This window comes from Brachyhypopomus gauderio, chromosome 18 (assembly GCF_052324685.1).
Source record: "Brachyhypopomus gauderio isolate BG-103 chromosome 18, BGAUD_0.2, whole genome shotgun sequence".
Lineage (NCBI taxonomy): Eukaryota > Metazoa > Chordata > Actinopteri > Gymnotiformes > Hypopomidae > Brachyhypopomus > Brachyhypopomus gauderio.
This window is the reverse complement of record NC_135228.1, coordinates 18,774,517-18,794,149: the sequence shown is the minus strand read 5'-3', so window position 1 is coordinate 18,794,149 and position 19,633 is coordinate 18,774,517. Positions and strand designations below refer to the sequence as shown.

Sequence of the window (19,633 nt, the reverse complement as noted above, 5' to 3'; positions counted from 1 at the left end):
CTGCTGAACAGTCACCTCACCGCTGAACAGTCACCTCACTGCTGAACAGTCACCTCACCGCTGAACAGTCACCTCACCGCTGAACAGTTACCTCACTGCTGAACAGTCACCTCACCTCTGAATAGTAACCTCACCGCTGAACAGTCACCTCACTTCTGAACAGTTACCTCACTGCTGAATAGTCACCTCACCTCTGAATAGTAACCTCACCGCTGAACAGTCACCTCACTTCTGAACAGTTACCTCACCGCTGAACAGTCACCTCACTGCTGAACAGTCACCTCACCGCTGAACAATTACCTCACCGCTGAACAGTCACCTCACCTCTGAATAGTAACCTCACCGCTGAACAGTCACCTCACTTCTGAACAGTTACCTCACTGCTGAATAGTCACCTCACCTCTGAATAGTAACCTCACCGCTGAACAGTCACCTCACTGCTGAACAGTCACCTCACTGCTGAACAGTCACCTCACCGCTGAACAGTTACCTCACTGCTGAACAGTCACCTCACCTCTGAATAGTAACATCACCGCTGAACAATTACCTCACTGCTGAACAGTCACCTCACCTCTGAATAGTAACATCACCGCTGAATAGTCACCTCACTGCTGAACAGTCACCTCACTGCTGAACAGTCACCTTACCTCTGAATAGTAACCTCACCGCTGAACAGTTACCTCACTGCTGAACAGTCACCTCACCGCTGAACAGTTACCTCACTGCTGAACAGTCACCTCACCGCTGAACAGTCACCTCACTGCTGAACAGTTACCTCACTGCTGAACACTTACCTCACTGCTGAACAGTCACCTCACCTCTGAACAGTCACCTCACCTCTGAACAGTCACCTCACTTCTGAGCAGTGTGCTTTGCCTTGTTGTCACTACAGCTTCAGTCTTGCTTCTTGCTCCTTTAGCTACAGGTTTTATGTTCTCTTCAATGGTTTTTTTTGGATAACTCATTTGTTTTGTGCTCATAACTAGAGTCAGAAATGCAATTTGGACAGCAAGACCTCTTGTTGAAACGCTGTGTTCCTGTAAGGCAAAGATGAGGAGACTGAGAAAGGGATGAGCCTGTCTTTTAGCAAATACATCTCAAAACACACAAGCCATGAGAGTCTGTTTTGACATATGGGGAGTATTACTTGACATTATGAATTTAATGTACCTCATGAAAGAGAGAATAAAGCTGAACTGGATTACTGATCTTATCACATGGAGTCTTATTAAAGTAATGGTTCATGTGAACGGCTCCATACCTTGTGGAAATGCTTGTTGATCTGGGGATACCTCAGAATCCTTTCATTTCTGTGGAAGCTCTAAACTATGTTATCTCTGTTTTTTTTGCCCTTAATATTTTTACCTGTTCATAGCTGAATTTCAGTGTATGCTTTTAGATTTCATTTTTGCTTTGAAAAACATTAGCACATGGATTTCAGATTCACATGTCTGCCATAAACTGAAGCTGAAGTCAAGAAGCACTTTACCTGCACTCAATTGATTTGCATTGAAATTGTCCTTCCGTCATGAGATTATTCATAGAAAATATAAATGACCCATCGCTGCTGAAAAAGACTCCACGCATGGCAAGAGCTGTAACATGTGAAAGGAACATTTGAGAGACTTTTTGAATGTTGAACATGCTGTTCATGCTGTTGCTATGGAAGTTTGTTTTGGTAGTGCCACAAGAACAGTTTTGGGGGAAGGAAAGCACTGAACCCCATTTGTACAGAGGGAGGCCAACAGAGCCAGCATAAGAAATAGGAATGTGATTATGAATTCAAAGTTGTGAAGCTGTAGCAGACAGGCTGAAAATTCCACAGTCCTGCCCTACCGAGCCTGAGCCAAACCTTCTACAAGACAAATTCACACAAGTCAACCCCCCCATAACCCTCCTGTACCTGCTTATTAGACCTCCAGTCTGGATGCCACCTCCCTACAGTGGTATGCTATTTAAAAACATAAACAGCATGCTGGATGGGTAAATTTTTTACTTTAAAGTAGACCGATTCTGTCACATATGGTAGAAGATATTATTGAAGGTATGCTAATGTGGGTCACAAAATTACACAGTGTAATTTGCTACGGCTATTATGAGGTATAATACTGCCAGGTTTGGCTCGATGATGGTCTACAGTGTGTGTCAAATGCATGCTGACATTCTGCAGTGAACGCAGTGAACGCTGTGATATTACTCATAGGGTGAAACTTTTAGAGTTTCTGCCACACATTCTGCTGCCATGATTGATGATGTTTTTAGTATCCGGTTCCTTCAGTAATTCATCCGAGCTGAACCTCCAGACTGAAGTATGAAATTTAAGTCCACAATAAAGCTGTTACAATACTATAACTCGAAATAAAGCCCCTGGTGTTAACCTCTGCTGGTGAAGTGGAAGAGGTCATCATGGATCAAACGCAGTAGTGTTCATGCTATTCCTTTTTATTTAAACCATTCATTAGACACAAACCCTAGTAGTAGCAGGTCCTTCTTCTGAGCTCTTTAGCAGTCTTTCCCTCTGACAGAAGCACAGGCTCTAAAGAAGGGGGCAGAGTGCTACATTGAATGTAAAAACAACAACAATTGCTTTTTCCATGCAAACCTGTGAACTCTCTTGCATAATATTTTTATTCTGTACAATGATAAACGATGCTTAATGGTTTGGGATCAAGATTTATATGCTTAAGATGTCTCTCGGAATGTTATCTGAGCATGAATTATCTCATCATCAAGGCTTTATTATTCAGTCGTAATCATATGGTGCCTGTCAGCAACTCTTACTGAATGTAGATACCATTTACTTACATTTCCACCTTTCAGGTAGACTACATTTTCCAGCCATCCAACCTTCTTTCTCTCTAAACTCTGTTGTGAGGATTCTGCACATTCTCCGCAAAGCTCAGGCGTGCGGACGGTGTCTTACAGCTCCAAAGCCAGAGTTTCCTTTTGGACTTGAAATAACTGGGCTTTGTGTGTTGTATTTTGTATGCCACTGCTCAGGAGCACATGTATCGAGGTCCCTTCCCCCGCCGTGCAGGAGTCCCTGAGACGCAGGTTCAGTGGACAGGCGCACCATCGTAGGTACTACGCAATGATTTTGTCCGTGTTGTGGCTGAATTCGTTGTCTTGCTGTTTGTGATGGTTTGGGAGGTGGTTTGTGAAGAGAAAAGTCTCAGTGAGTTACAGAGTCAGTGGCGGAAGCAGGAAGACATTTAGCTTCATGAAAAGCAGCCCCCAATATCCATAAGTACTCCATACACATTACAAGGAGGCGTGATGTTTTGTTGACTTTTTTTCCGTGATTGTGTTTGTAATACACGTCAGTTCATTTAAAAAAATTTATTTTTGCAAGAGCCTTGTTGTCTCCAACATTAATATTAGGACTTCAGGATGTGAGGTTATTTTTCCTCGAAACTGCACCATCGTAATGTCCTTGTGAGAAATTGAAGGTACTCAGTGAGACATTGATTGCACGGTTATACTGCAAATGTAGAAACTGCTTCTTTACATCTTGTTATTTCTGAGTGTTCACTTGTTGTAATCCATTCTAATGTGTCCTTCATGTCTATGATTTCCCCGTCTGGAATTATGATTTCCCTCTTCCCGTGTCATTTGGAGAGCACACTGACCTTTGTGCGTCTATCACTGGTACTAATGGTGATGTTATTTCTCCACAGATTGTCACTTCTTCCAGACCAAAGCTACAGTGACAATGGCAAACGAATCCTTTCTAGTGAACAGGAATCGCAAGACTCCTCTGGCGTTTTATAGCAAAGAGAAGACATACCTGCAGATGGCAACAAGCTGTTACAGTGAGTAAGCATCAGATGGCGGGTGCACGCCACACTCAAGACGCTGAGGATTGCTTTAATGGTCATTAAGTGCTAAAATGAACCGTGTGGACATGTTTTTCACAGACCCGGTCCAGGTCATAGAGATGCAGAGGGATCAGTTGAACACAATAAAATGCGCCAAGTAATTAGTCCCTAGACTTCCCTAGGTGAGTCACTGAATAACAGAGGAACAAAATTAAGTTCTACAAGACAAAGCAGTGGATGTTCCACAGAAAGAAGCCCCGCCCCCCCTGACCTGACGCAGTCCTGACAGGACACATGGTGCTCTCAGCGCTCCACTCATTTATGTAAATGACCTGTTCCTCCCAAATAGCACAGACTATAAACTGGCAAACGATGACAAGTGAATTCCTCACCTGTCCCTTACCTCCCCTTTGAATGTCCGAGCAAGCCGCGTGGCTCGTAGTGGAAACGACAGACTGGTAAGACATGCAAGTAATGAAAACGTTGCTTAAAGCTGTTGAAAAATGTTCAGATTGGTTTACTAAAACATTGACTTGCAGACAAAAATTAGTCTGAGTTAGAAGTCCCGTTAGAATACTTCACTGCTTTATTTATTTTTCAATGTATAGTTTTGGCTTCACAAATAAGGAGCAAATTTTGGTCACTATGTGACTGTTTATTGCATCTTCCTAATTTTCTTTGGTCTTGTGTTGAAATGCTGTTTAATGTTCTCTGTGGGACAAATGTAGAAGCTTTATTAAAAATATATACATCATGTCTTTTCAGTGCTCAAATTATATTACAGTGGCATTTCATTCATTATGCAAAACACTTGTTCGATTAATATTCCATTCTTCTCATGCATTCAACAGAGCTTGACGGCTATTCAAAGAATTAGCATAATGTTATGAATTGCCTTCAAGTGTCCAAACCATTACACCCTCTGTGCTTTTGTGAGCCAACTACAGATGAAACATGGTATTCAATTTAAAAGAGGAAAAGTTATAAAAGTTGTGAACAATCTAAGTCACATTCAATTTGCAAAATGTACGAATTTCTTTCCTCACACAGGAAAAACTTACTGCAAGCAAAATATGACTCCGGCATCTACAAGTGCACAAAACAATTCTCATAACACTGGTGCCTAAGTGTCCACACCACGTAGTTGTGTGGCCACCAGACAAAGCAGAAGAGACCATTAGCTCAAAGTTCTCCACACTGCAAATAGGACAGGCTTATTTCAAGGGGACTCATGCTCATATGTTAAAACTGCATATTTATTTGCCATTAGAGAGAAATACAGCATCAGAAGTGCTCAGCACACACATATTTGAAATGTATATGGAATGTATGCATTGCTCTGAAAAGTACAACTTAACTCATGTACAAAAATAAAGTCAAAATTGTATATGTAGCAAAAACACATTCATAAGTATCATGCTCATTAAAGCATTACGGTATAACAATATAAACAAATTCAGCTGTCACAATCTGTACCTGCACACGATGTGACCTATGTATGACCTAATATCGGAGTGTAATGTTCCTGAATGAAGGTGAATCACAGCACATCTTTAACAGTGGAATTCAGAACTGAATCTTGACTGGTCTTCCGGGAGAGTTCATTCTGTGGACGGAAATCAAAGGCATTCCACATGTTAGAACATTTTCAGTAGAGTTTATTCGCAACTGGAAACTCACATTTTTTGTTCAGATTCAGATCTGAAATGAGACAGACCGGTTCAAGCACAGAATAGCAGATTTAAGCCGGTTGACTGAAGTTTGTGGGTCCACAGTCAACCCCTCGGCTACGGTTCCTCACTGTCACCATATTCACTTGCTGCTGGTTTCAAAGGCCTTTGATCTCCAGGCACAATTCCACTAAACAAGATGCATGCTGTGCAGGGTTCAGGTAGTCTGAATGAGTCTATTGTGATTTTTGGTAATCCTATAAACAATGCCTTACAGTAGCTCATGTGAAAAACCAAAAACATGGGTCAGTTCCTTAGCACCATGCAGCGTAAGGATGGTTCTAACTTTTTCTTATAAGAAAAATACTTTCACAACTGTTTTTTATGTGTAAAAAGGTTACCGATTTTATTTTTGACCTACAGTTCGCATCTTGAGATAAATTCTGAGGCCACAGCTGAGGTTTGTTCTCCGAGTCGTTTATTCTCTTTGATTATGGACTGGTTTCAGGACGAATCAAAAGCAATCGTCTCAGTTTTTGGTCCTGATGCTGAGCGACCAGTTGATCAGATACTTGGGAGGTCCTCCGAATGGAACAGACAATTTATGAAGAGGACTGCAATGGATATGTAGCCCACTGAGTAGAAGTATAAATACTCAAAAGTGTTACACTTTAACGCAAGTTTAATTGCAATTTAGTTCATAATCCAGTGTGTAAAGATACTGAGCCAAAACGAGCTGCAAATTAGAACCTTTGTTCAAGTTAGACATGAAGCAGTAGCAGAACTCTTGTGTTTAGGAAACGTAATTTCATCGATTATAGTGTCATTTACTGCTTTTCTGAAGGTACTTCAGAACTGTACTCACTGTAAAGTCTGAGTAGGTAAAGGTGGGTTTCTTATCACCGTTGAACTCCTGCAGTACTGTCCGGGGCACAGAGCTAGTCTCAAGAGTCTTGACCCTCTGCTGGACCAAAGATGAACAATAATACAATTACTGTTAATAATTAATGAAGTACTAGTAATGTGCAGTCTTGCCTACGGACACCCATACTATCTAATGACATGCAACTGTGACGAGGAACAGCTGATGACTATTAACCAAGTTCACAACGGTTCATATTCATTAAGACACTTCTTAGGTAATGGCGCCCCCTAGTGCTCACCCAATAGGAACCCACCACCATAACTAAACTGTGTTTTTAGTTCTTCACAGAACGGCGGATCACAGAAGTGTTGCTGGTGGTCTGACCTTGGCTGAGAGAGGAGGCTTGCCGGGCACACACAGGAAGGTGGTGGACACACTGCTGGTCATCGCTGTGGTGCGCACAGAGGCCTGATTAGGAGTCTAACAGGAAACGGAGGAATCGGACAAGGGCCGGGTCAGTAATTACGTCGGGCGGGGCGGGGGGCTTACTCGAAAACAAACCGCCGTTCGCCTCCGCTACCTTCTTTATCTTGTTGGGGGTGGGGGTCACGACACTACTCCCTGATCCATGGGGCCTCTTCGTAGGAGTCTTAAACAGGGAGCCGTCTGCTTTCTTGGACATCTGTAATTCAGCGCACGGGACCTGTACGGTTATGAACGGTCCCCTGTGTAGCAGCGTTACGTGCAGGGTAGCGGCGCCACAAACTCACCCGCTCATTCTTCTCCTTGTCTTTCTGGAAGCGGTACTCTTCCCATTGCCCGGAAATGAACTCCATCACCTTCTGCCCTTTCATTAGGAAGGTGGAGCCGTGCTCCTTCTCCCACATCTCCACCCGGGCCTTCAGCTCTTCCTCTAGCTGTGTGTGTGTGTGTGTGTGTGCCCACACAAAGAAAACATCAAAACACTGCTATGGCAGGGTAGCGCGACAAATCGCACCAGGCGTTTTGGGTTTGTATGATATGTATGAATATTTGAGATGTTCAGTACCTTGGGGAGCATCTTCTGCACTTTGGCCCTGTCCTTGCTCTCCTTCAGCAACGCGCCTCCTCTGTTAGAAAAGCGGCCTGGATCTGCAGCCCTTCTCTACACGAAACAGAAACGCAACGCTTCAGCTCCCCATCCCACCTGCTGCTGCTGTATTATGCAGCCACGATATGGTATTTATTATGTGAGCACCTCAAAGTCCTGGAAGAGAGCCCAGTTCTTCTCCCATTTCTCAATGCTCTCCAGCAATGGCCGTGCCACATCGTAAAACTCCTTCACCTTCAGCAGCTCACGGTCATGCACGTTGAGCAACTCCTCAGTGTAATTATCTGCATTAACAGTAGAACAGTGGGGCAGAAGGCACATTCGAGAACCCATACCATGATATCTACACCCATACTATATCTTAGGGATGCACCGAAAATTCGGCCACCGAAAATTTTCGGCCGAAACAATGTGCTGTGATGATGCAAGCAAAAATTGCCACCTGCACGCGCTTATTTGGATAAAGCTAGCAAAAAAGTTTTCCAGTGATGGCGCCGAGGCAAAAGACATTACACCAAAAATTATGGAACTCGTTGCCTTAGACGATCAGCCGTAGGCTAGAGCACATTGAGCCCCGTTATGTTTTGCCGAGCAGACGACATTTCTCAGAAGCATGTTTACCTGAGCTGTTTAATGTTGTTGCAACTCACGTCACGTTTTTTATGAGAGAATTTATATTTATCTTTCAGGCCAGTCAGTTATAATTAAATTTAACTAGTATAAAATACATATATTTATCCTCTCAGATAAAAACGGTCTGCAAGCGAGTTAAATTTAATTAGTGGTCGGCCGTTGTCAGTGTTATCGCCGTTAACGGCCCACCACTAATTTTATTTTATAATATGCATTAGCCTACTGTAATGTCAGTGCTAAATAAATATTTTCAAATCAAATTTTGTAGTTGATTTATACTTTGAATAGCAATGCCTTGATTTTAGTGAGGTTAGCCATAAATCCAATGTTACTAATAATTGGCATAATGTAGGCAATTTCGGTGTTTCGGTTTTCGGCCTTGGGTTTCCTCATTTTCGGTTTCGGCTAAGAATTTTTATTTCGGTGCATCCCTACTATATCTACACCAGTTTCAGTTTTCCAAGTTATGCGGGACAACAGGCGTGCATTAGTAACAAAGCTTACCATCACAGAAGTAGGCGTTGAAGGGTTCTTTTTGCTCGGGTCCAAACATGCATTTGTCCCACAAGCATACAAGCTCTTGTCGTACTTTATCGATCACCTCTTCCAGTTTAGCCCTCTGGAGTACCTCCAGATGATCCACTACGCCTCGCCACTGTAAACATATATGGTTTATCCAAAAGCAAAATAAGAAATAAATGTGTTTAACAGGTTTTTGTACCATAAGGAAAGACTGCAGAGAAGCCACTGCAAAGCTCATACCCTACTGATATCATCAGAGAGAGTGCTCAGTGCTTCCTGTTTAAATTCCTTGGCTTCCACTTCTGGACAACCCAGACGATTCCACAAGCTTATAGCTCGATCCTTGAGTTTGTCCCGAGCCGACACAAGAGATTCCTTCTTCAATTCCAGCTATACAGAAAAAATTGTATGCTTTAACTAATTAAAATATTTGCTTCAACAATATACAATGCCTAAACATACATATATGTATATTTCTCCCTCTCTGGAGATAGCTTGTGACATTAGCAACAGACAGGAGTCACAACATGGAATTAAAAAGAAACTTTTTAGAGCTCAACACACCTGACTAAGCAATAGCTTGAGTGCCTGGATATTTTCATGTGTAAGCAGGAAGATGTCCGTGTCGGGGCAGACGGACTCTCTCTCCAGGCTGGTCTCGGGTTCATGGCCCATCTGGTCCATCAGGCTCCTGATGTCCTCCCTTAGACCAGAGAACACCTTCACCCTGCTCTCCTGGGTCACAAATGGGGCCACACTGATTAACAGCCTGCGAGGCTCACTCATGCTCAGAGCCCAAAAGGCTTAGCCAGAAACCCAATGTGCAAAAGGAGTCACTCCCGAAGGTGCACCTCACCTTCTCTTCGCGGAGTTTGTTTATGTGCTGGTGGAGCTCCTGAAGCTGTGTGCGGGTGGGGACGCTGCCGCTGGGGATGTAGTAAGGTGTAGCGCACAGGGTGACGCACAGTTCTTCATCTTCCTGCCTCAGGTCACTCAGCTCCTGCATGCGTTCTGCCTTTTCCTTCAGGAGGGTTTCTAAGTGACATCGTAGGTTCTTCTCCAACTGCAGAACTGTCATGTCATCTTCTACCTGCAAAAGTTACGCACATATAAAGGTTAAACACAAATCATGTAAATATGTATGATATCGGGATATGAAGGTTCTGTATAAATATCTGCAAAGCTACTTTGTGGCAATGTAGAAAGATCCACACAAGTAAAATTGAACTGAACTAAACCGAGTTTATGGTTTGAAAGCACAAAACGTACATTATACGGTTCCACTGACAACTCAAGACACAGGGTCTCCAGCTGCTTCCGGGTAGTGATGATGCTGGTCTTAATGCGATGTCTGAGGGACTCCTCCTCAGTGATCATGTCCCTCAAAAGGTCCTTGGTCGAAGATGAGGAAGAAATACGAAGTGAAACGGACGAACGCATGTGTGATGTGTAAAAGGATTATAACAGACACTGTAACCCACTCACCTCTATGTACTTCTTCACCGTCTGCATGCGCTCCACCCTCTGCTCCTCCATGATCCCTATACTGTCCCATATGTCCACGAGTCTCGCCATGGCGTGGTTGATCCCGGTGACCAGCGACGACGCCAGGACTGCGCTGCACGGCGGAGTGTGAGAACAAACACGGTAAACAAACACGGTCTTAAAATGGCCGCCAAAACCAACAGCGCTCGCGTATCTAACTAGAAAATAAATATATTCACACTACAACCTACATATATTCACATTTCAACCTAAATATATTCACATTACAATCTAAAACTCGCAGTTTCTAAATAACCAAAACAAACGATTGTTGTTCCATGTTGATGTTGAAGCAGGGATCCATTTTATTCAGCTGCATTTCTATAAGCTACCGATTATTTATTATTTTAAATCATTGTGTAGTTAAAAAACGGGTAGTTTAGGGGGGTTTTTATTACCTTCTTCGGCTGCCCATTGTTTTATATAAGTTGTTTCCCCCCTGCGCCCCACGGCGGTGTTAAATCAGTCCAGGAAGAAAACACAGGGTCTCTAGTCCGAGCCAAACGACACACACACGGCCGCTCAAATTTGAACCGCGCTGCTGCACTTCTTCGGGTGTCCTCTCGCCTCTGTCCTGGACGGCTGAACACAGCGAGTCATACCACTGCCCCCTACTGGGGGGAAACGCGTATTGAAACTCATGTGGTTCTCGCGTTGAAACGTATTGTATTGTTTTTAAGAAAATACAAAAAGAAAGGACATTTTCGTTGATGCAAGGTACCGTGGCGCCAAACTGGGTTAGTTGATTGTTAATGGTTACTCAATGGTTAATGAGGTGCTAAGCAGTCATAGCTGATAATTGCTCCCTTGTACATATATTTGGTTGCCCATCACATTACTTCATTTGTTAAAATGGCAAACTGAGAACTGCCAAAGTATCACTTTCTGTTCACAGCGTTGTTTACAAGAGGTGATTAACCCCATGCACTGTGAATGTTATGGTTAGTGGTTTACTTCAGCCCTATTACTTCTGTGTGAATAGGCTACTGTCCATCACAACTACAGGTACCAACTATCTCTAGGTACCTGGAAAATATTAAAAGTCTGTTGCTCTGCTTGGCTTGCACAATTTCCAGCAGTTCTGAAGAACTATATTGTCATCCAGTATGGTTTGAGCACCCCAACTGAAGAAAGCCAAAACCACATCCCAGGTTCAGTTTCCCATGAGCTCTACAGGAGATATTCATCATCTCAGATGCACTACAGGCTGCTTCAAGAAAACTTTTCAGAGTGATGATTTCCAAAGACTCAAATATATTTAATGCTCACATGATCCATTTTAGTTCTAACTAGAAAAGGGGGAGAATGATTGATTGTTTACTCTATGGACAAAAAGACATTAACTGGGCAGGCATTCCTCTAGATCTACCTTTCTCTGTTTCCTTAACATTCATTCTAAATTAAAATGAGCTATCTGGGATGCACACTCACAGTATCTGTTACATATTGTTTGGAAAAAAAGTTTAAAATGAACCTTTTGTCCTGTCTGCCAATGTCACCTAGGTAACTTGGAAAAAATTGCCAAAATAATCCTTACTGGTAGTAAAATCTGCAGTATGCATGAACCTGTATTACCTAACAAGGCTTTTTCAGAGCCCAAATTATCATATACACTTACACTTACTTGTGCAATGTTCTGTGTTTATTAGCAATACAAAATAGGTACAAAGAATATTTTAATGTACACACAAAAAAATAAAAAATGATTCTGACATGATTAAAAAATAATGAAAAGTTAACAGGAACAAATGAAGAGATATCATGTGTTGAAGACCTATCCTTTTTGATGACTTGGCAGAATGTAAAATTCATTCTAAACTGAGTTATTCACATAATCTCTATTAAAGGTTGTATGCCATTTAATGGACATAAAAACATACACAAAAGGAAAAGTATGTCTCTTATTAATATAAAAATAGCTTTATTTAGTGGAATTTTGTCATGAGTGAAATATCACATTGCCTCTGTAAAAAAATAGCAAAAAGTTTTTTAGAACAAATTTATATTTATTTATAATTTTAGTATGTAGAAAATGTTTAGTTTCTGGAAATATTAAAGAGCAGTATTGGTCAGTAACACAATTCACCAGAAGTAAGTGGAGTTTCCTTTATGTGAATTTAACAACAGTGACATATTTAGTGTTGCCCAGCAAATAAACCCAATTACAGAGCATTTAAACGGGTGTAGTGCTGTCTGATGCTGCAGTGGACAGTGTGGTAAATAAAACTGCATCGTGAACAGTGTGGAAGAACAGTGTATGCATGTCTTTATCATCAGGCCCAAAGAAAGAACTTCGCCTTAAAGAATCTATCACTGTTGTGTTGCAGCACGCCAGGACCACATCAACACCAATCTCTCTGTATTCTTTCAATAGTCCCTTAAAAGTGTTTATTCCTGTGGTGTCAATGAAAGGAATGGAGGAACAGTCCAAGATTATGGTATGAAATTCCAACTCACTGACTATTAAATCTACACTAACGTCGCCATTTTCTTTGTCAGGCCTACTTGCAGCCAAGTCCTTTGCTCTTTTCTCTAGTTTTCTCTTTCGGGCTTTTTCAAAGAATGGCTCAAGCTCAACTGCTTTGTATAATGACTTTAAGAAATAGTCCTTGTTGGCATAGTAAAGAGGCGCTTGAAAGCGAAAGATTTTTACTTTGGGGATGCCCACCAGGTGACTGTAGTTGTCCATGTCTTCATAATGATCGGTGTTCCCGATTTGGCCCAGGAGTGAAACCTTAGGGTTTTGGGTTTGTGCCACAACACATATCATTGAAAACACAACCCCAACCACTAGCCCAATCTCCACACTAACGAATGCAGACGAACACATGGTCACGATCCAGACAACTGCATCAGTCTTGCTGAGACGCCACAGCGCGGGGACGTCTCTAAATTTACGCAGGGCCCCTCTCAGACTGACTATAATGATGCACGCCAGGACGCACTTCTGTAGCGAGTAGAAAAATGGAGCTAAAAATAAAAGCACTAAAAGCACTACCAAGGCACTGACCACGCTGGACACCTGCGTCTGGCACCCCGTGGAGTCTTTCACCATTGTTTTTGCGAGAGCAGCACTTGTGGTGAAGGAGTGGAAGAAGGAGGGGATGACATTGCACAAGCCGATCGCCAACATCTCCTGGTTTGGCCTGACCGTGTAGCCGTTCTTTTTAGCAAACATCTCCGACAAGGAAACGGTAAACGCGAAACTGATCACAGCCAACGGGATGGCGTCCATCGCCAACCTCGGCATCAGTTCAAAATTTGGGACCTTAGGCGGAATGAAACCGGTTGGAATGGCCCCTGAGATGCTCGAGCTGTATTGTCCACTAAGATCGGCAAAGTGGGACACCGTGGTGGCCACGGCGACTACTAACAGCTCCGTCGGCAGTGGTATCTTCAGGCGATTCTTGTAACGATCCTGGAGTTCCTTCCCAGCGATTAGCACAGCGATACAGATGAAACTGGTGATCATATCGCAGAAATTGGTCTTATGTATGTTCTTGAAGATGTTGATCCAGGTGACCACAACTGTTCCATAGCCCTGGTGGCGAGGGATTTTGAGGCCCAGAAGATACTTAGCCTGCACAGTCAGTATGGTGCAAGAGGCACCAGTGGCGAAGCCATCCAGCATTGGAGCGGAAAGATAAACTGAAACAAAGCCCAGTCTGAACACAGACATCAGAACCTACAACACAGAGCACAGCACATCAAGGCTGGTCAGTAACATTTATAACTCTTCACTTGCCTGATTTGAAAAGAAAACAGATTACCTGGTAAGTTCCAGCGAGGAATGTTAACGCTGTTGCGATGCTGATAGCATAGCATTCTTTTCCACACTCCATATCGAAGGCTTTCATGTAAATTTCTGCACTTGTGTTGTAATTTTCAGTGCTATTCAGTGCAACACTTTGCCTGCTCTCCTCACTCAAATCAAACCCAGCCAAATAGACCTCTCGGTCCACAACCTGTCCTACCATCAAGCTCATCAGGCTGAAGATGCCCACAGATACATGCCTGGATGTCCCCAAGATGAAGTAGATGATGTTCCCAAAAAACGATGTGTACAAACCATAAATCGGTTCTAAGCCCGCCAGTAAGCAGTAAGCAATGGCTTGGGGCACCAGAATGATTCCCACTATTAAGCCTGACATCAAGTCGCCCCATACATATTCCTTCAGCCTGTACTTTGGCAGCCAGAGCAGCACAGGGAAGAAGTCCGTTAGCGTTCTCTTGACCTTGGGCACCGAGCAGGACAGTTTTTGACGCAACTTGGCTTTGATGGCCTCTACCGTTCCTTTTCTTTGCCGAACCTTGCGCTCCAAGGGGCCTGTGGGTAGAAGTTTTGGATCCTCCATATCTTCTAAAGATAGTGCTGAGTGTCTTATCCCGTCTCCTGAAAAAGATTAAACGCAGGAAATACTTATCATTGTAATCTTTGATCACTGTCAAGAGGAATTCCTAAAACAAGCCACTCATTAAACAGCTGTTGTCAAATGTTAACGAATGCTCTTGCTATTTGTTTAAATAATGTTTAAATAAGTAATTTGGTTCTAAATGTAGAACACCTAAAAGGTGCACAATGATACATCTGAAGCTTATTATCAGCTCTGCAATTCTCTCCAAAGAATATAAATGCTAACGTGTGTCATGTAGCATTGTAGGCACCTATAATTATAATAATTATATAATAATCCTGGTATTCCTGCCTGTTGGTGTAGCATTTTGTATTATCATTCAGTTCATAATTCCCATAAAGCAATAAACAGGAAAGTATTTATGCTTAACAATGAGAAGGAAACTGTGTTTGCGCATTTCACACTCATAAAAGTGACAGTTGTGAAATACACATTGGTGTTGCAAAATCTCTGCAAGCATATGTTATGTGACCATAGTTTAAAGATTTTAAAAATCTATTTTGGCTATAGGTTTTGTTTGACAATGTATCAAGTTATCAGGTATTAAGCTTATTAGTGATCATGGTTATGACATTGTATAAGTAGGTCATTATAAACAGTATTCCATCACAGCATTAATTAATTATTGATTAGTTCCACAGTACTCTTCAGCGAGCTCACAAGTGAAGGAAGTTGAATTGCACTTTGACTCATAACACCTTAACATGTCTATATTATACAGGTAAGAATGACATTTGAGTTGTCACCATTCAATTCCTAAATAGGCATAGTTACTTCCTAACAAAAACACTTTCAAATGTATAGGAACAAACAGTTTGTGATTTTGCACCATGTCATTCACCTCATGATGTCATTATAGTAAACAAATAGATGCTCATGTGATTTTGACTGTGATTGATACATTGATTGTGTTCTTCCTCTAAAAGAATCAATACTGAGTGGTATTTACTCTTACAAATTCTTTGTCACCTGTATTGCTCAGGACATCCACACTGACATTTAGGACAGTTATGACTATATCTAATGTGACTCAAACTAAAGGGGACTCAAACAATGCAAGAATGTCAGCGACAGTCCTTGTGGGCTACGCCTCTAATTCAGACCCTCAGGAACATTACTTGTTGTGTTATTTAGATAACACCCAAAACATCACCTAACTGATCCATCTATATAATCTACAGGGCTAGAATTTGCCTCTGACACTAACATTTACCTGGCCTACCTAGATTAAGCCACTGTACATCTTACTTGTAATTATACTGTAGAACTATAGGTCTGTAGAACTATTTCAAAAGACACGTTAATCTTGTTCCGAACTTCTTTATCCTCATGAAGTGTTTTATATTGTATATGCTGAGAAACAAACAATCAAAAGAATGAAATTAACAAATGCAAAGATTCTCACCCGAATGATACAAGGAGACGCCTCAAACTGGAGTCGACGTAAAGTTCACAGTTTGTAGAAGAAGACATACGCGCTGGGCACCCTCCCCTTCATGGACCCTCTCTGACAGAACGATGTTCCTTGGATCGGACTTGACTATCCCTGTCTGGGCAAGGTATGAAGTGCTGGGACTGGAGTCTGTTGGCACAACATAAGAAACAACCCCTCGTTAGCTATTGACTGTTTTAATAGGCTTACAGCAAAAGAGGTTGGGCTGTTTACTCTATACTGGGTTAAATATAGTGGGACTGTCAAGCCCTGGTTGAGCAATAACAGCAGGACCAGGACCAGGGCAAAGGCTGCACAATGTCCCATTTCTGCTGACTGAGCTCAAACATAGGTGATGTGTTTAAGCTCTGATCATTACGGCGGTTACCTCAAAGAGTCACCACATGTTGCCGTCATGCTCACAAGCAGACTCTTCCTCTTAGCCTGCTGTTTAGACGCTCCAACCAGGTATTTAGGGTTCAGTACTTCTTATTAACATATGCTCTGTGTGTCTTGGCCATGTCCAAACTCAAACTCAAGAATCACCTGTCTTCACATGGGACATACAGCTGTGCTTCTGGGACTGTTTTCACACTTCTTTCCTGTGCTTCAGCTTTATCAGATATAAAAGGATCTTATTCCTTTAAAATTAATCAAAATCTTGATTATGCCAAAATGAAGTGTCTTAATGATAGAACAGCCATCCTTAATATACTGTTATCCACTTCACATCATTTTAAACCAGTTTCCTGAAAAATAGACCAAAATGACTTGAAACGGTCTGTGTTCTGTGATTTGATTTTATGTTGTGTGATAACTGGTGTGAACATGTGAGAGTAGGAATCAGGTTTTACACCTGTATTAGCACATTAGAGGTGTGAACTCTCTGTGATAGGGCCAAACTTTCATTGATACAAGTGGTACATTGTGTTTATAATTTGAATACGTTTGTACTCAAAGTACATGATCAATCTGGAATATAATTATTACGGTTGGTGTTGCTGTTATTGTTGTTGCTGTTGGTAAAAGTGGTGGCAGTGTGTGTGTGTGTGTGTGTGTGTGTGTGTGTGTGTGTGTGTGTGTGTGTGTGTGTGTGTGTGTGTGTGTGTGCACACTAACTGTCTCTCCATTGTTTTATGTTACTGATTGAATCAATTTGAGACAGAGCTAGTGAATTAAGGAGTTGTGATAAGATGACTAAACATGGTTCTCATGCAAATTATGAACCCGACCTTTGCAAGCCATGTGTTTAGATAATTCATCCTCAGTAAGGGACACATGGTTTGGATAACACGTGGGAACTTGCATGATGCTCTAAATAACACAGACCACATTCTTGTGGAACACTTAACATAATGTTAACAAATTATAAATAGTCACGTAAATATGGTTCAGTCCTAATATTTATCTGATCATAAATATCTTAAATATCTGATCTGATGTTAAACCCTTCCAATATCTCCAAATATTGGAAGACCCTGTTTCACAACGCCTTCTTAAAGGTGATAAAATATCAGGACTCAGAAAGAGCAACTCACCCTCATCACAGGAGCAGGTGCAGCTCACGGTCTGTAGCCATGCCTTCCACACCGCATTTCCTTAGGTAGCTCGGCTTCAATGGGGCAAGGGATGATGGGAAAAAAAAGTCGCTCCTTGCTGAGCTCTCTACATCGACAGCCAATCCGAGGCTGACAGAGCAAGGGAGAAAGAGGAGGGAGGGGAGGATGTGGGCTTTCAGTCTTGTTACCATGGAAACAGTGCCTCCCATTGCCATGGCTGGTGATGTCTGAAGATTAATGGATCTCAGCCGAAGATGAACGTGTTTCATGAGACGTTTCGCGAGTGCTCTGTTTCATACAGATGAATGAAAAGAAACTGAGCTCAGAGGCTTTTAAGATGGAGATTTCTCAGCTGTGAGGCACTAGGTTCCTTTGTGGTTCTTGCCATACATAATAAGAACAAATCATTTGTGTATAGCACATCTCCAGTCCAGTAGAGGACATGGCAATTGATTATTTTAATCGAGCAACTTAAGCACTCACCAAACACATTGGCCTATCAGGACAAAAAACTGAAACAGAACGAGCAACTCACCCTCATCACAGGAAGGAGCAGGTGGCCTCCTCACTGCAATACAGGAAGGAGGAGGCGACCTCTTCACTGTAATACAGGAAGGAGGAGGCGGCCTCTTCACTGTAATACAGGAAGGAGGAGGCGGCCTCCTCACTGTAATACAGGAAGGAGGAGGTGGCCTCCTCACTGGAATACATGAAGGAGGAGGTGGCCTCCTCACTGGAATACAGGAAGGAGCAGGTGACCTCCTCACTGTAATACAGGAAGGAGCAGGTGACCTCCTCACTGTAATACAGGAAGGAGGAGGTGGCCTCCTCACTGGAATACAGGAAGGAGCAGGTGGCCTCCTCACTGTAATACAGGAAGGAGGAGGTGACCTCCTCACTGTAATACAGGAAGGAGCGGGTGGCCTCCTCACTGGAATACAGGAATATTTCCTTAGTTATCCTTTCTTGTTTCTTACGTAGTTTTTCCAAAATTCGGCTATATGTCAATCTCGACTATACAGATTGACAATTGTGTCTTTTCAGTGTTATGGCCTTTATGGTCAAAGGCAGTGCTGTCAGTACTGTGGGTGTAACATGTCTTATCAAACATTTTAATGTCATTAAATGCCGAGCATATGTACACATTAACTTAACAAGACACAACCAAGCTTTTTACATATGAATGTTGGAATGAGTGACATCAGGTAAATCTTTTATTATGATTAGTGGTTACGAAAATCAACTTGCCCCTTGACTTTGTCTGCTGGGAACAAAATGTACTTTATTTAGTTCAATGCAGTTTGTTGAATGCCGTTCAAAATGTTGGATCAGTGCTGTTAAGCAGACAGCCATCATTGTAGTTATTATATTTATTGTTATTTTGACTGAAGCTTGACTGTCAAGCTACAATTGGTCATCTTTTTTAAACCATAGATTATGTATTTGCTGACAAAAAGAGCTGTCATGTTAATGTTTCATTTCGTTATGGTTTTCCTGGAAGGACAGTTAGTTATTATTACATAAAGTGAGGAAACTGGTGTTCAGTGATGTGATACGTGGTCACTAGCTCCAGGATTGATGTATCTTCCAATTAAAATGTACAAGGGTACGTAATAATATGTTTGTAACTTACCTTTTAACTTTTACTTTTACTTGATTTTGTGTAGTAAATATTTGGAAACATTAGAATATAACCGCAATGGAATATATGTTTTTATATATAAACTTCTGTTTATAATGGAGTAAAACTCTGATCCCACTTATTCTACTTATTCGTGTCTAGACACGAACGTCTGGTCAGTCTTGTGGACTACGAGCTCGGCTAGGGAAGTTAAAATCCATCCATGGTTACAATACTATATGGTCTTTATAATAAAGTGAGTGGTGTCTAAATTGTTCATGAGAACTGTTAACCATAATACAGCCATAATATATCTTTACATTTCTATTAATATTTTCAAATAGCACACTTCCAACCTACATATGTGTAGGTGTAATTATCACTTGTTATATTACAGCTACAGTGTCACAGTAACACTTAATACTACTTATAATTGCTAAAGTTTACTAAATGATCAGCACTT

The 19,633-nt window shown here is 41.8% G+C and overlaps 3 protein-coding genes across 7 annotated transcripts in view; 1 reads left to right on the top strand and 2 right to left on the bottom strand.

The window, feature by feature from the left end:
* The window catches only part of LOC143482042 (5-hydroxytryptamine receptor 4), a 29,131-nt gene extending 24,009 nt beyond the window's left edge, over positions 1–5,122 (top strand). Inside the window, exons 7-9 of one of the 4 annotated variants that reach the window (XM_076980297.1) lie at positions 3,001–3,077; positions 3,678–3,812; positions 3,918–5,122. In XM_076980297.1, coding sequence (XP_076836412.1) covers positions 3,001–3,077; positions 3,678–3,812; positions 3,918–3,979 — 274 coding nt within the window. In that variant the 3' untranslated portion in view covers positions 3,980–5,122. Of the gene's footprint in view, positions 1–3,000; positions 3,082–3,677 lie in introns of all 4 variants that reach the window. The other 3 variants (XM_076980299.1, XM_076980298.1, XM_076980300.1) reach the window with 3 other exon arrangements.
* On the bottom strand, positions 5,048–10,718 carry prc2 (protein regulator of cytokinesis 2). Of its 2 annotated transcripts, none has more exons than XM_076980295.1 (14): positions 10,542–10,718; positions 10,084–10,216; positions 9,868–9,990; positions 9,455–9,688; positions 9,163–9,333; positions 8,839–8,988; positions 8,581–8,731; positions 7,591–7,727; positions 7,402–7,497; positions 7,124–7,270; positions 6,934–7,035; positions 6,738–6,833; positions 6,354–6,452; positions 5,048–5,424 (listed from the first exon to the last, which is right to left on the bottom strand). In XM_076980295.1, exons 1-14 carry the CDS (start codon positions 10,556–10,558, stop codon positions 5,359–5,361), a joined length of 1,722 nt encoding a protein of 573 aa, XP_076836410.1. In that variant the 5' UTR covers positions 10,559–10,718; the 3' UTR covers positions 5,048–5,358. The 2 variants fall into 2 exon arrangements, with proteins under 2 accessions (XP_076836410.1, XP_076836411.1); XM_076980296.1 differs by having other exon boundaries at positions 6,354–6,449; positions 10,542–10,717.
* Positions 10,719–11,778: 1,060 nt separating this feature from the next.
* On the bottom strand, positions 11,779–17,546 carry slc26a1 (solute carrier family 26 member 1). The gene is made up of 4 exons (XM_076980533.1): positions 17,529–17,546; positions 15,964–16,140; positions 13,914–14,536; positions 11,779–13,828 (listed from the first exon to the last, which is right to left on the bottom strand). Exons 3-4 carry the CDS (start codon positions 14,496–14,498, stop codon positions 12,317–12,319), a joined length of 2,097 nt encoding a protein of 698 aa, XP_076836648.1. The 5' UTR covers positions 14,499–14,536; positions 15,964–16,140; positions 17,529–17,546; the 3' UTR covers positions 11,779–12,316.
* Positions 17,547–19,633: the final 2,087 nt, after the last annotated feature.

What these genes read in the sequence shown, in the direction of transcription:
- prc2 (XM_076980295.1), bottom strand. An exon ending in ACAAGGAGAAGAATGAGCGG is followed by an intron (nt 7,036 to 7,123) that starts GTGAGTTTGTGG and finishes GCTGAATTACAG; the next exon opens with ATGTCCAAGAAAGCAGACGG. An exon ending in CCCCCAACAAGATAAAGAAG is followed by an intron (nt 6,834 to 6,933) that starts GTAGCGGAGGCG and finishes GTTTCCTGTTAG; the next exon opens with ACTCCTAATCAGGCCTCTGT.
- slc26a1 (XM_076980533.1), bottom strand. Translation starts at nt 14,498, where the DNA reads ATGGAGGATCCAAAACTTCTACCCACAGGCCCCTTGGAGCGCAAGGTT. An exon ending in TCCTCGCTGGAACTTACCAG is followed by an intron (nt 13,829 to 13,913) that starts GTAATCTGTTTT and finishes TCTGTGTTGTAG; the next exon opens with GTTCTGATGTCTGTGTTCAG.